Raw genomic sequence first — 15,904 nt, 5'->3', positions numbered from 1 at the left:
ATATGTGCCCTTGTACCATCATGGGGAGCTTTTGGAGCTAGTGTATTTTCCCCAACCAATCAGTTGCTACTTTACCTCCAGTGACTATGCATTGTCTCTCTTCTGGGCCAGAACAAACAATTCTAAGGGTGCTTGTTTAGTTTTACGGAAAATAAACTGCTAGACAGCAAAGCCTGGAGCAAGGCTACGTTTCTACTGCTCTCCACTCCCCTTCGCAACTTGCTAGATTGGTGGGAATTCAGTGCTAAAGTAAAATTTGATTGAAGTATGCATTGATTGACAGATTGTCTGGAAGAGTCCTTAGGCAGCGAATATCCTCTGCACTAAAGTCAACCACCTGCCAGTGAATGTAAAAGCAAAGGATCACGCCAAGCACCTGAGAGCCATCTCCCTTGATATTCATGTGTTTGTGTCCACAAACTCTGCTGATTATGCAATATTCAGGCTAGAAAATGAGCATTATTGTCTACCAATTTAAAGTGCTCTTCAGATAAAGAGCAACCACTAGAGACGGCAGGAAAGAAATCGAAGACTTGATGATCTGGCATTTTTTTAACATTGAGAATTTGTCTCCACTTATTTTTCCTGTGCCAGTTCATGATGTCAGTAAGGATATCCGTTGCTCGGAAATCTGGTTATTTTTTGGCTCAGCGGAGTTCAGCAGTGTGTATGACTCTCTTTCCATGTGTGAGCTGAACTTTGGGCTATTCCCCAAACTCCAGGAACCTTTTTGTGCATTTTTTTGGAAGGTCCTGCAATTTGCACAAATTTGATTGTAAGTTGTGCAAATTTGACCCTAATTTGCACACATTGCAGAACCTCCCCGTGAACTGGACCAACTCACTGCAGATCGAGTCGGGAGCAGCAGCAGGAGCCTAAACAAAGTCGGCAGGGGGGTGGACTAGCCTAGGAAAACTTGTTGATTTCCATCTCCCAAACAGATTTCTCCAACATTCCTAGATGTCAGTAAGCTAACTGATATAGATTAAAAAAATATTCTCATACATTATTACGAGCAGCATATACTATACCCCTACCTTTAAGCCCAAGTTCAATTCTTTCAGAGAACGTCGGATTTCGCTGGTAAGGATGTTCATTCGTTCACATTCCTGGATGGCAACCACCACATACGGGGTTTTCTCTGCTGCCTTTGCCATGATTTCTGTCATATTGAAGAGCTCTGGAAGCCGGTCCAGGATCTCATCTAGCACAGCTTTCACCTATCACACAGAAAACTTCAAAATGCTCCACAAAGTAAGGAAATCACTAGAATAATGGGTCTTCCGGCCAAACACATACAAAAACAAAAAACAGTTTAGCAGCGGGGGTGGACAGGGGCACAACTTTAGCTTAAAACTGATTGCTAATTAGAAACCCATCAAACACCACCCAATTTAGAACTCAAAGAGCAACTGATCCTTGAGATTCATTGCTGAAGGAAACCGATTGTGATTTCCCCCCTACCTTTTCCTCTCGGGACACACCAGTTCCTCCTCCAGCATCTGACTCCTTGGGTTGCATTTCCAGCACCGTACGGAACAGTTTCTCTGAGGTGACAGTGAGGAAGCCAATCTCTGCATTTGGGTGAAGCCCGTAAAGGTAGGGACTCTCGGGTGGGAGGTTTTCATCAATATATTCGTGATATCCCTATAAAAGATGTATTATATGGAATCTTAGCAGGTATTAATTGCTGCTCAGCAGCAGCTGCTCCAGCTATGTAGCCCAGCCAGCATGTCCTTCCCTTCACATTGCCTTCTAGTTAGCTATGCACTCATAATCAGTGCTGTCCTCCCGATTTGGCCTCGCTGTTTCCCCAGGGACTTCTAGCCATCATGCCCACAACTGTCATACTTCTTCTCGTGGCCATCTGAAATACTGCCTTTGTTTCTTTGGAGTTAACTGTTCCATGTGGTCTCCCTGTCTCCACTCCTTGCTGTTGTCTCTCACGTAGCAATCCTTCACTTCTCTGCCTGAATGTTACTGGAATCACACTCTTCCTCACCTTGTAATCAGCATTGGGTGGTATAAGGAATCCTGGTGCCAGAAGCATTTCCCCCTCCAGCATCTCCATGCGGATGTATTCACCTAGGTAGGTCCGGCATAGTCTGCGATCCCAGTCATCAGTGATGTGTCCCCCGTACATGATCTCCCCAAAGAGATAGCGCAAGTCATCCCAGGGAACCTAGGGAGAAGATGCCAGCACAGCATGGAGGAATAAGAATATTTGGGTACTACACTAAGAAGTGGTCAAAGGAACCCAAATACTCTGGCTATGTTACAAAGGAATTCAACTTTTTACTTATTCCCTTATTAAAGGGAACATTAAGTCTCATGATTGCAGAGAAAAATCTTGAAAAGGTGATATTTTAAACAAATGCAATCACTCTGACTGACATGTAGCTAGCAAGGGTCAATCCAGTGGAAACTTCTCAGGTCCCGGCCTATGAAGGCCAAAACACACACACACACACACACACTTTGGAATTCAGGAGGACTTGTGTAAGATTTTGAGGGGGCTAATAAAATGATTTTCATTATATCTACACATTATGCTGCATGAACACAACTACAATTTTACAGTAGGGGAAAAATGTGACTTTCTAGTTGCAAGAGGTCCTGCTCTTCTCCTAGGAACAGCCAAAAGTTGAAAAATGCAGTCTGCTCCAAAAGTCTCCAAAAGCACAGCTCCCAACAAAATGGGAATGCTATCTTTACAAACATACGGTAATCGGTTCAGTGTTTCTCTGTCCCAAGACCTTACACTTTTGGTCTCATTAAACCATGGTAAACTGGAATAGCAGATCTCCATTCCCCAAAGGACTTAGTGGTCCATTGATCAAATCATCAGGGAGCAAGGAGCTTTTGGTTACCGCTTCAGTTGCTTTGGCATGGAAATAATGAGTCTTCACAACTTTACCTTCGCATTAGCTTCCAGGTAATTATACAACACGTTGATGGAAATGGTGAGATCTCCATTGTTAAATGGGTATGATCTATTCCACCCTTGAGCTCCAAATTTCCGCCGTTCTGCCACCACTGCATGGAAGTAGCAGAGGGCAAAGAGAATACACTTGAATTCAATTTCTTTGGTGCACATTTCCAGGGTATCCTAAAGGTGAACCAGAAAAGTAATCAGGCAGTGCTTTTACAGAAGACAGAATATCAATACTTAAGTGATGCGATGTTTATTATTGGTAGTCCAGGGTAGCGGTCCAGAAGCAAGTTGTAAGCCTGCGTTAAACTACTGCAATTGTAACAAAGGCGGTTTCCACAATAGACAACCACTCACTTTTTATAAAGCATCCACACAGTGCTGTCATCCAATCTTTGTCATCTTACATTTTCCAAGTAGTTCATCAGTCTCAGACTGTAGAACATTTAACCTTTTTTCAGAGGAATGGAAGAGCAGTATAATCTCCACAGGGGTAGATGCCTTTAGCACTACTCTGCTACACTGAAGCTGCCTTTGTGAGGCACTGCTAGGCCAGTACTTTTTTTCCAAACACAATTGCTGCTCAGTGGGCACACGTTAATCAAGGCAACACAATACCCACTGTGTTTATAACATGATCAGGTGCCAGACACCCATGCAGTCTGTTGTAATTGTGGGAGGAATTTGAAAGGGCACAAGCGTTTTATCATTTGGATTTACAGGAAGACGTGGGAGGTCAGGTTGCCATTTCAGGTTGCTTAAAAAAAGAAGTCCAATAACTGCATGCTGTGCAGGTATGCAGGCTTAACGATAAAGTGTGTGGTCACTCACAGCTGTGTGAAAAATTACTTAACAAATAATGGGAAAAGGGGAAAAATAGCCAAACAAATAATCATAGATTTCCTGCCCGCAAATCCTATTACAAGCCACAGAAGGAAAAAGCAGGGAAGAGGAGGAAGATGGGGCGAGGGAGGAAAGTTGGGGTAAATGTTGCAAAACAGGTTCTACAGCTTCAAAGCCACTCTTGCCAGTAAGTGTTATACCACCTCTGGATTGGACCACACATGATCTGGTAGTGCAAAGAAACTGCAGCCACTGCAAAACATCATAAAAAAGTAAGTTTTTTGGGGGCGGGGTGATATTGGGGAAGAAGTGTTAGGACAATGGATTGAAGATTGCATTGTGTGCTGTGTGAGATGTTGCAGTGCTGGGATAAAATGCTAGTGTCAATCAGTCTCCGTGGATAAGCAATACCATCTTGCGTACCAGCTCCTTCCCATCAATTCTTTTTCCAAAGAGGCCTTATCCTCATTCCCCAATTCTTCCGCCACTTTAATGTCCCTTTGAGATTGCCAACCACCTTCACAACCCTTGTTCTAAAGTTCATACAAGATCAGAATACAATAATTAGAAAGTTCACACACACACACACCCTTAATTTGCTTAATATATTTTGCTCGAAGAAGGAGAGTGTTTGGTATACACAATGCGAAAGGCTCTGCTTGTACCTAACCAGATAATGGAAAGAGCTAATTTTAGATCCTGGCTTGGACCAACCCCATTTTTTAAGAGCACAACAATCTTCTAGGCCCAGATATTTGTTTGCTGTAGTTTGCCATGCCACCACTGGGCAGTTAATAAATGTCTAAAAATATCCCCTGTCAAAAAAGTCAATCTATATGAAGGTGAACAAAAACGGCATATTACAGAGAGAAATGTAAGTTAGAATATCTAGAAGAGATACAAGAGCATTACTATCTTTCTAGCCAAGGCACTGCTAGCATCCCCAAGCAAACAGACAAAAACTGTCACAGTGCTAATTACGCAGTTGCAGCTAAGACTACAGAATCATAGCAGACTGGACAGCAGAGCCTGCTTGCCTGTGTAAAAAGATCCAGGGCTTTGTGCAAGTTGGCATGCATGCCTGTAGGAGGCTCATTGGTGATTTTAATGGCGTTTTCCAGAAGTCCCTGGGGAATAATGTGAGAATCTGGGCTGGGGGCAGGCTCAGCACTCATGAATACTCGGTAATCATTGTGGCTCCCGATGCTGTACCGTTCCACCTTCTTATCCAGTGTGCCCAGCCACTTGGCGACCAGATGGATATTCTGCAGGATACATAATGCACATGTTATTTGCTGCTAATCAACCTCCTTCCACCCGCCTCCGAAACATCTCTTTAACTGCAGCTATAAGGTCCTGTGATGTGAATGGAGTGGTATTTTAAATTGCCCTTTCTGCCTGTTCCACGGAGGGGACAACACCCAGTCATAGAAAAAAAAAATACACTGATAGAAAAGATGCATTTCCATTGTAAAATGAATAAAGATCTAGAGCGTCAGATGTCCAGCTTAACAGAAAGAGAACATTTTCGGCTTCCTGCATTCTTCCATGCCATGTTCTTGTATGGTTAGGCACTTTCTGCTGATCCAGCAATCAGTTTAAAGTTGTCTGCGCTCAGTGTGCCTAACCCTTGCTGTATGCTATTTACACTTCCCCCAGTATGTGTATGTAGCTCCTTAATCCCTGCTACATCAGCCCCATTGGGAGTGGCGCTGGGGGCCTGGCAGGCAGACCTGAAAACCATCTCTGGTTCAACCAAACTCGAACCCTCCACTTACTAAATCGCCTCCCCACTTCTGGGCTTTGTTAGAGGAAGACTTTTCTCATCTAGTTCAATTTTGCTGTGACCAGAGTCTTATGGTCCCTACTGAGGCAATGTTGTCATCACTGTGTAGCTCTGGGGAGAGGGGAGGGGGGGCTGCTTCACCCTTCATACTGAGAATGCTCCCCCCCCCCAGCTTTGGATTATTTCAGTGAAGGAGGGCAGAGGGGTCCATTCATGATGTGAAGTTACTGGATGCTTCCACACAAAGGGATCTTAAACACCCCACCCACTGTTGTCCTGCATACGGTAACAATGTCATTGGCTTAGGGGGCACCGGGATATATTCGTAGCCTAATTTTGGCTAACCTTTTGGACCACAGGCATGCAGCACTGGATTGGACTACAGAGAGTTTGCCTATCTCCAGTCGCGAGTACTGAATGTTTGCTACGAACTATTGAACTCATGGATGCAAGGGAAGCATGGAGCAAGTGCAGAAGACAAAGCCATAAAGGCTTTTTAATACCTGAAGAATGACCCAATGTCCCTCTACTGCAGCAACATCTAGAGCGTGTTCTGCCACAACCTCTTGTCCTTGTCCTAGGGACACATTGTGGATTTTCCCATTATCTATGGCGAAGCCAAGCTTCTGACCTAGGAAAACGAGAAAAATCCAAACATGATCTTCCATTGTTTAAAGCCTTTTCCAGGTACATTGCTAAACAGTGCATTTACCCAGGCTGCCAACATACCGAGGGCTTCAACATCCTTCAGTGGATCAACTCCAGGAGAGAGAATGAAGAATATTGGGGTAGACTGACTGCTTTCTTCATATGACTTGGAGAATTCAACACTTCGGCCTTCAACAAATTTACTCCCCATCTTCTCCTCCACAAAGTTCCTAAGAAAAGCATTGGGGGCGGGGAGGGGAGGAAATGCAGGATGGATACCCAGAGTTTCCTGTCAATTCATGTTGACAAAGAGAATCCATAAAAGACCCAAACCATTTGGCTACTAGTGGAAAAACAAGAGCTTGTAATCCTACGCAAATGTACATGGGAGTAAATCCCATTGACTTCAACAGGGTGTACTTCTTAGTGGACATACATAGAATTGCACTGTTTGAGTAGATATGTAAATACCCGGGACTAACACATTCTGCATTGTGAGCTGGGACAGCAGTGGTGATAGTAGAAGCCCCGTGGAATCCACTGGCAGCACTAATGCACACAGAAAGGGGTGTTTCTGGTCATATGGTCTTACAGGGATTCTCTAAGGGAAACTTGCTAGTCACAAACATTTTCTTACTAATACACCTGTTGTTCCTTGAGGCATTAGAAACAGCCTAAAGTTGAATTTGTGCTATGAAGTGGCAACAGTGACTAATTATTAGCTAAGAAAGATTATCCAGTTTTTCTGCTTGGTTGGTATTCTAACAGGGTGGGAACCCCTCACAATAATTACAAAATAAGACTTCTCTCAGAGTGTTTCAAACAAAGATTTTGATAACTCTAAAATTAAAATGGAAGATCCACTGAATAAACTTCTATTTGTCTTGAAGTCTCTCTCCACCCCACCCCCTGCCCCCAAAACATTTCATAAACTGGTAGTTCTAGCTTTCTGGAGCTGTTAATGGCAGACTCATACATGGGATGTATTCCTTCCCTGAGAGATCTGACTGAAGCCTGCTCTGTTTGAATGAATTGCTGTTATGTAGAAGGGACATATTTGTCACCTGCCTTTTAGATGGTCCTTGGGAATGTGCCCGATCTTGTAAAGCTAAGGAGGGAGGTTCAAGAAAACAGAAAGTGAATAGCCAAGATGACGTATTTTCTGTTCATGGAGTACCCCACAAAGCTGAATGTCTGTCTCGGGCTGCACCAAGACCCTTATGGTGAATTTATCCCAGTCTCTGGACTACAGGAATCTTCCCCTCATTTTCAAGATGTAGAAAGAACACAACACATACTTGACTGCATAACTCATGCGGTCTGGCCTCATGCATCGCATCATGCACAGCTTTTGTAGGGCTGTCTTGTTCTTCCACTCCTTGGGAAATACTTCCTTCTCGGGGGTCTCAGACTCTACAAACTTTTTCCACCGCTTAGCAGAACCTTCAATATCACTGTCCAAGTTTTTGAACTCATCCATCTCAGAGAGTACCTGAGAGTACATGAACAGAGGATATGGCGCTGAATACACCTTGCCCGCTTGTTCCCAGTTAACACTAGTGGGTCTAAATAATGCCACCTCTCCTTAGTGCCCTTGAGAGGACATTTCCATGTTAAAGATCACAATCCCCTTCCAGCCCTACACTTGAAGCCTGCTTCGCCGCTATTCTGCTAATAATTTCCTGAACTGTTATTTAAACCGTGGGCTGTCATGTTGTGCGAACCACCCCACTGTCACTGGAATCCCAGTAGGCAATATCCCCCCAAAACAGTCAATGACCATAAACAGTTTGCTCCCTGCAGATGAAAAGCTGCCCAGGACAACATGAGATCCCATGAGACACTAAGGGGACTTTCCATTTGGGGTACCCATGTTAATGATGGAGTAAATTGTTACCCCAATACCATTTCTGCTTACAGGACAGTTTGGATTGATGCAATTTGAAGATCAGAGTTCCTTCAAAGTTCATTCAGACCCTGTTCAGTTATATACAGTAACAAATTGATGGCCATCTATACATTACATTTATGAAAGGTATTTTTAAATAGCCTTTGGATAATCCCCTTTTCCAAGGTGCAATGTAAAGTTACCCTGCAACACCTTTGTCCTTTGCAAATACATTATGCCTCACTGCTTCATCACCTTTGCTCTGAAACATACGCCTCATCTTGCCTTTTGCAAATAAATATAAGCTTATTCACCCCCACCCCTGGCCCCTTGGTGGATGAACAAAGCCCGCAGAGGAACAAAGGAACAGCAGAGAAGAAGACTACGCTATGGAGTCTGCTTCAAAGCCAAGGATTTAATTCTTCCCCAGCCCTCATTATAAACTTTCGAAGCCAGTCTCTGCATGTTGGGGTTTCTAACGGAGTGGGTGTCAGTGGCCAGGGTGTGTGTGCCAGTTTCAGGGTCAGGGCTGATAGCAGGAAATGCTGGCTTCTGGCTTCTCCACTAAGGGTAACAATGTGGCATTATGGGATACAAAATCCCCCATAACCAGAATAATATTTTTTCACAATCCAGCTTGACAGTTAAATGGCCAGCACAGCACCGAACGGCATGAATGTTGCTAAGGTTCAACCACATAACACCTGCTCTAGTCCGCTTGCACTGGCTGCCTATATGTTTCCAAGCCCAATTCAAGGTACTGGTTTTGACCTATAAAGCCTTACATGGCTTGGGACCACAATACCTGATGGAACTCCTCTCCCGATGTGAATATACCAGTCACTATGTTCAACATCTAAGGTCCTCCTCCGGGTGCCTACTACGAGAGAGGCTCGGAGTGTGGCAACGAGGGACAGGGCCTTTTCGGTGGTGGCCCCCAGACTATGGAACGATCTCCCTGACGAGGCTTGCCTGGCGCCAATGCTGCTATCTCTCCGGCGCCAGGTTAAGACTTTCCTCTTTGCCCAGGCATATGGCGGCACATCTTAATCACCCACATGTTTAGTTTTTTAATGGTTTTTCATGCTTTACGTGTGTATGTTCTGTGTTTTAAAATTTTAAAATTTGTATACTTGCTTTTATCTCAATTTTAGAATTTCTGTAAACCGCCCAGAGAGCTCTGGCTATGGGGGAGGTATATAAGTATAATAAACAAACAAACTTCCTTGAGCATGTCTCCATCAATCATGGATATACTACTGAATCCTACCATTTTGTAGTGCGTCACTCTGAGATGCTAAAAAGATATTAGGCTAGGAATAGTGTTTTCAAACAAACCTTAATTCCACCCCATCCTTGACCTAATAAGAAATCTACTGGAGATGTCAGTCCAGCTTTAAAGGGAAAACGCAGGAGAAAGTCCAGTTCCACCGGATTCACTTCCTTCTTCACCAACAAGACCTAGATAAGGTATGAAATTAGGAATATTAGGACTATTTACTCCACTTTCTTTGGAAACTGTCAGTGAATAGCTGCCATGGACTCAGTCGTAAGCTTATATATCCCTCTGAATTTGTTGATTTCAGGAGAAGGAGAACCAAAACACAAGGGCATAGGGCTAAATCCAATGTTACGCGAGTGACTTACACTTGTGCAATGGGAGTTTCCTTTTCCCTTACTCCCCCACAACCCCTTGCCCACATCCCCACATCTCTGGAGGATACCCAAGCCCACCAGAACAGATCTGGAGGGCAGGCAGGTGATTTTGGGCTTCTGTGGGGGATTTGATCTGCCAACCATGTCCATTCTGTAGCTGGAAGGACACAATTAGATACCACCCAGGGGACCCATCCAGAGAAAGCCTGGCTTTGGAATCTTGTGGGACCAAATATAGTACTCTCTTTAGATAGTGTCGTGATCATCTAGTTTTGTTTCTGTTTTTTAGGCGCTCTTTCTTGTGTGTTGTTTTAGAGCAGGGAAAATGGAACACTATTTCTGAAAGTGAAAGAACTACTTGTGTATTTGCACTATTCCGCTATAACACAGTGCCACCTAGAGGATATGTAGCAGAAAAACACAAAAGGGAAAAGTCTGTGCTGAGCTCAGATCTCAGTTCTGCAACAAAACCAAAAGCAGATACAGCAAATAACAGCCTTGTGTAGAAAAGTCTTTGTGAGGGAGGTGGTTTTGACGCTATTATCCTACTAAATTTGATTTTACCTGACTGGATTGTATTGACTAATCTTCCTCCTTGACTGTTGGTTTTGTTGTTGGTTTAATCTCCCATGGTTGCACCCCAGCACTGCTGCCGCTCCTTCCTTTATAAAGAACTACTTTCCTCAAATCTTTCGCCTAGAAAGGTTCCCACAACTTGTTTTGCAATAGCCCTTTTCTGCTTCTGCTCTCACTTACTGTGTGATCCTTACCCTCCTCATGAGTGATACCACCCTTCCCCAAGGGACTCAGTACCTCTGCAGTGGTGTCACTAAGCAGTTATGCTTCAGCTATAATAAAAAGTTATCCACACAACTGTCCCATTGTTCACATAATTGTCCCATTGTTCACACAATTATATGCTGGAAAGAGATATTGACTAATACCAGGGCATGAAGACAAAAATAATAATACACAGTCACTTCTTCAGTTACTGCCAGCATGAAATTACCTTACCTGAAAGGCAACCTGGGCTAGAAAAATAAGCTTGTCTCTCTCAAAAAGCCCCCGGGCTGTATACATGAAGACTGAATATGTGATCTCATCAGTTAGGTTGATCACCCTGTGTTTCACATCATCTGCTGGAGGTGTACGTTGAATGGCTTTCTCAAACACCACATTGAATGCCTGGTCAGAAAAGAAGCCAAAGTACAGATCCAAGGGGTTTAAGATGGTTGCATTACTTAAGAATGTTATAAAAAGACACAGAGACACGGAAAGTGCCTTCATCCAAGCATGAAATTGCCCACTGTTTGGGCTCATGAGTGGAATAAATATCAAGATTCAAAGCCCTTGGGCATAGATCTTTCAGTATGACCTTGGGGCAAGCTGGTTCTGCCTGGCCCTCAATGATCCTTCATTATAATGAGCAGATATTACAGGAATGCTGTAAGATCGATGCATAAAAAGCTATGAGTGTTTTGGATTCTGTCATAATAGGCGATAGATGATTCTCCTAGGCAAATGTAATCAATGACCCCCTCAGCTGGCCTGTTCCACTGTTGTTTACCTTTAGGGAGAATTGATAGATGGGATTGATTTTGTTGAGGTCGTTTAGTATAAAATACAACAAGGATGACCTTTCTGCAGCTGCTCTGTAGTTCTCTCTAGCTTCATTAATTTGCACTTCAGTAATTTTAGCCTCTTTCACCTAAACAACAACAACAACAAGCAATCTTTAAAGGACTGTTCTAGAAAACCACAATGTTTATCAGAGAGAATAGCAAACACTCCAAGTGCTAGAGCCATGGCCACAAAAACACACAGTGACAGTCGGAGCAGCCCACTTGCCTTTACTTCTATCTCATTAGCCGTGCGCTTAGTTGTCTCTAGATTTTCCACCAAGGCTGTGTCCCCTAGGAAGTTTCCTGATGCAGCAGAGAGTCTAGCCAGTAAGGAGTCCTCCAGCTCCTTCAGGATGATCTTAAATTCATTCTGTTGCTTTGTGAGAGTGGCCTACAGCAGCAAAGAGAAGGGAAGAAATGAGAATTTGGTACTTCCTGGGGAATTTCTTTTCTCCAAAGGTTGACACTGCACAGTGGGGCTATACAGACCCGGTCCCCAAATAGGGCCATTAAATACAATGGGAGTTCTCTGAACTCACTGGCTGCAGTATGTCTCCAGAATATTCCTGAAAATGTAATTTTTTCTAGAACCGAAAATGCAAAGAGCTGAAGGAGCTGTAGTTCTCAGCTCATTAAAAGCAGTAATTTGGATGATGGACCTCTCAGACATACATGACTGGATAATGCACAAATCACAGTCTTCCTACATTGGTTTTCTTGCAAATGACTACAAAGCTTCTGTAACGTATTATTAAAGTGCCACAAAGACTCAGGTAGGCTCTGAAGAAGGGTTGCAATGCAACTAAGGACACAAGGACTGCTTGATTCGCATCCCTTCTTATATGCCAATGGACAGTGTACGGAAGACCCAGCACCAAGGCTATGACCAGGTCCGAAGTGAAACAGCATCCTCCTTCTCTGTGTACTGCTGTTTCAATTAAAGGGTAGGACCAGCATTCTGCTTGCAGCAACAACTGCAAGTGGGACTTTCTAGCCTACAAGGTTGACCTAAATAATAGACTCTTTCATTCAAAAGCCAATGTAAAAGAGAAATCGAAGAGTAAATGAGAAAAATGGTAATTAAAGACACAATCAATTTGTTGATTTTTAAAACTGGAGCTTTTAATAGAGGAACCAATACATTTAAATATAGTAAATCAAGGCTAAGCAATGAATTCCTGCACGGAGGAAGGGCTGGACTCAAAATGGCCTCTTCCAACTCTATCATTCTATAAATAAAGGATGGGCAGTGCAATCCTGGTGCTGGGGTGGGAGAACCTGTGGCAGAAGACCTGCCACTTCTTGAGCTCTACCGGGCTCACACTGGCCAGGGCAAAAGGTACGTGTGTGTTTCATTTCTCCTCCCATTGGTTTGAATGGGAAGGAAAATAACTACTGCAGCTCCAGACCTGGCATGTCAAAGGAACAAGGGGCAAATCCAAAGGCTTCACCAAACTGCCCTGTTACATTCTTGGAACATTCCCTTTTAGCCCTGACTGCCATTGGAGCAGTAGTGGCAGTGAAGCTTTCTACCATGGGCCAAGGGAGGTCCTCTGCAGCAGATCTTCCTCTCTGGCATGGAGGGGAAGTTCTGTAGTATCCTATGCCCCCCGGGACTTCCTCCCAGGAACCATGGGATTGCACCCTAATGACAACTGAATTAATTTACACATTCTCATGGTCCCCTCCTGACTTAAATGAGAACATAAGAAGAGCCCTGCTGGATCAGACCAAGGATCCATCTAGTCCAGCACTCTGTTCACACAGTCAGCCAGGAACCCACAAGCAGTGTATCTAATGCAGGGAACGGGGAGCAGTCAATATTGGCAGAAAGTAGGAACAAGAGCTTCAAAAAACCTCTGATGTAGTGGAGGAGACAGGATATTTTGAACTGGGCAGGGCCTCCTCCAATGGAAGCTTAAGAGTCTGGTTTGATTGATGTGAGTAAGAGGAGTAGACCATTTTGGGAAAACCTCCTCCTCTGAGCAAGAAATGCCTCTTCTTCCATTTCAATGGTAGGCATCATGTTCTGAGACTGAATTCATTGGATGTCTCCATCAACATCTCATATATTTTAAATGGCTTCATTTGTGCAACACTTGTGTTATATACGAAGGCTGCATCTGTATACAAATCAGTGCCTTTCCCTTTATAATGTACTTGGGCTTCCTGCTTGCATGTTAGCACATATCTCCGGGCAAATGAAAATCTGAATGGTAGTCTCAGAGATTCACTGCTTCAATCATTTGGTCTGCTCTGGCAGTACCAACAAACTGTGGCTACCACTGATACGTGTAAAGCAGGCCATCCTGTTCATCACCAGCAATAACAATACCTTCAGTTCCTCCAGGTCAGGTCTCTCCTTAGCCACCACAGCAGCTAAGAGCTGGTCCTCCAGCCCATCCCTGGTGACCAGAAAGTTGATCAAGGTGCATTGGGCCTGCATCTCTGGTTTGTAGTGGGGGTTGAAGTACTTGGTGTGCAAAATCAGGCGGAAGTTGGGGTGGTATTCCACCTCCTTGTCTCCTATCTTAATGTACCTGAGGATTAGAGTTTTGACAAGGCATGAGAATACTGAACAAGCCAATATAGAAACCCACCAATCTGCCTACATGTAAAGGCCAGCTTTTCCCAACCTGGTGTTGTCCAGATGTGTTGTAGTCCAAAACATCTGGAGGGCTCCCAGTTGGGGGAGACTGAGGCCATAGCTATTAGTCATGAACAAAATTGCCACCACCTTCTTTTATTTTAGAATGGATTCAGTGTTAGGCAGTGGGGAATTCTAATGCTTTTCTTCTGGAAAAGACAGTTCAATAAATATAACAGAAGAGCCAAGCCATACATGCTCCGCTCTTGTAACAAGCTGGCAAGAGTGGCTTGAATAGGTAAGGCAGATACCAATGAGGGATTTCATTTGAGAAGCGGAGACAGCAGTTGAGATGAAAAATAGTGGAATAATGTCAAGAACGGAGTCTGATTTATTGACAGGATTGCATGAACGCTTCCACAGGAGACAAGCAGTAGGCAGAAGAGGGTTCCTAAAGTGTAAGTGGGAAACTTGTGGTTACAAGGGGGGCAAGGGATAAGAGTAGGTTGAGGAATTCACAGGAAGCGTAAAAAACCCACCTTTTTTTTGTATACAGAAAAGCTCAACATTTTAAGAGTATTTGTTGTTTCTGTTTTTTTATACCTTATGATCAACTGAATTATAGATCCTCCTGAAGAATAATTGGGTAGGGTCTAATCGTACTGCAATACTAGCACTAATGACATTCCACTAGTGCAAATCAAAGCTAGCACAATGCTGTTAGCGCTTGCTAGTGCAAAAGAGGAAAGGGGTGCTTTGATGCCAAAATTTCATGTGGTTCAGAATGCTACAGTGGGACTGTTGACCAGAGCCAGTTCAAGGAGCGCGAGAGTATCTTGTTACAAGAGAGTTACTGGCTACTGGCTTGTTGCTGAGCACAACTCAAAAGTGCTGGTTATGACCGAGAAAGCCCTATATGGATTGGGAACAGGATTCCTGAAAGACTGCCTTCTCCCAGACAAGCCTGCCTGGGTTTTAAGCTCTTTGGAGGAGGCCCTTCTCTCAGTACTGCCACCATCACAAAAAGACTAATGGCAAAACCGGGAAGGTTTTGTGGCAGAAGCTGAGCTCGTGTCCACATGCCACGTGCACAAATGCCAGAAAGGAATGTGCAGACACATGCTTGCAATTTGAAAGTAAGAGGCATGAAAACCAGCCCTTGGTTTTTGAAATGATGATTGCAATAATAAATGCACTCATTTGGATTTGAAAATCAATTCAATATGACATTTCCCAATGAGGGCTGGGGCGGCAACACTACTAATCTGGAAACTGTTACAAAATAGTTTCTACTGGGAATAGCAAGGGACATAAGAAAATGGAAATATATAGGAAATTATTATTTTTCTTCCAAAGTACAAAGGGGGCAAGCAAGACACGCAGGTAAGAACCCGAGGAAAAAGCTATTGGGAAGTTGCACGCACACACACACACAGAGCACATAGCCTGCTTATCCTGAACTAAAAAGAAATTGGGCTACAAAGGTGTGGCTGAAGGGCTAACATCTCCTCACTGTAACTCCTGTTTGGAAAAGCAGGGGCTCTTGTGGCTTCAAAGACCGTGGCAACAGCCAACTTACTTTCCCTTCTTGATGGTGTTTCGACCTAGCAGCGGATCCAGCACAGGCTCCACAGACTCTCCAATGTTCTCAATGAGGAGCGTGTCTCCATTGGAAATGGCTTGTTCAATGATGTCTAGGTAGCTGCCAAACCAGACGATAAAGCTTTAAGAAATGCTCCACGGTGTGTTTTACAGCACAAAAACATTTCCTATACTATTCTGAGGCACATTACAGACATTTTGCATGAGCATTCAGAATGCTGATGCTCACAGAGGAAGGTTTTTTTACGGGAATCACTGGAACTCAGAGCTGGGCTCCCCTGTGTTCATTAAGACTGGCTAGGACTGGGCTGGAGTCTGGGCAGAGGGGGCTAACTGGTTC

At 43.9% G+C, this 15,904-nt stretch overlaps 1 protein-coding gene across 1 annotated transcript in view; it reads right to left on the bottom strand.

Annotated features, from left to right (window-relative positions):
- DNAH17 (dynein axonemal heavy chain 17) overlaps nt 1-15,904 on the bottom strand; it is a 111,352-nt gene that overhangs the window by 4,176 nt on the left and 91,272 nt on the right. Inside the window, exons 64-77 of the mRNA XM_063121486.1 lie at nt 15,542-15,664; nt 13,711-13,915; nt 11,602-11,766; nt 11,321-11,461; nt 10,768-10,938; nt 9,436-9,558; nt 7,508-7,701; nt 6,291-6,439; nt 6,065-6,192; nt 4,813-5,040; nt 2,918-3,109; nt 2,003-2,182; nt 1,465-1,647; nt 1,038-1,220 (exon numbers count right to left, since the gene is read on the bottom strand). Of these exons, the coding sequence (XP_062977556.1) occupies nt 1,038-1,220; nt 1,465-1,647; nt 2,003-2,182; nt 2,918-3,109; nt 4,813-5,040; nt 6,065-6,192; nt 6,291-6,439; nt 7,508-7,701; nt 9,436-9,558; nt 10,768-10,938; nt 11,321-11,461; nt 11,602-11,766; nt 13,711-13,915; nt 15,542-15,664 (2,365 nt within the window). The remainder of the gene's footprint in view (nt 1-1,037; nt 1,221-1,464; nt 1,648-2,002; nt 2,183-2,917; nt 3,110-4,812; nt 5,041-6,064; nt 6,193-6,290; nt 6,440-7,507; nt 7,702-9,435; nt 9,559-10,767; nt 10,939-11,320; nt 11,462-11,601; nt 11,767-13,710; nt 13,916-15,541; nt 15,665-15,904) is intronic.

Source organism: Elgaria multicarinata, chromosome 3 (assembly GCF_023053635.1).
Source record: "Elgaria multicarinata webbii isolate HBS135686 ecotype San Diego chromosome 3, rElgMul1.1.pri, whole genome shotgun sequence".
Taxonomy (NCBI): Eukaryota; Metazoa; Chordata; class Lepidosauria; order Squamata; family Anguidae; genus Elgaria; species Elgaria multicarinata.
The sequence above is the reverse complement of the archived record's forward strand: the minus strand, read 5'-3'. Positions and strand labels throughout refer to the sequence as shown.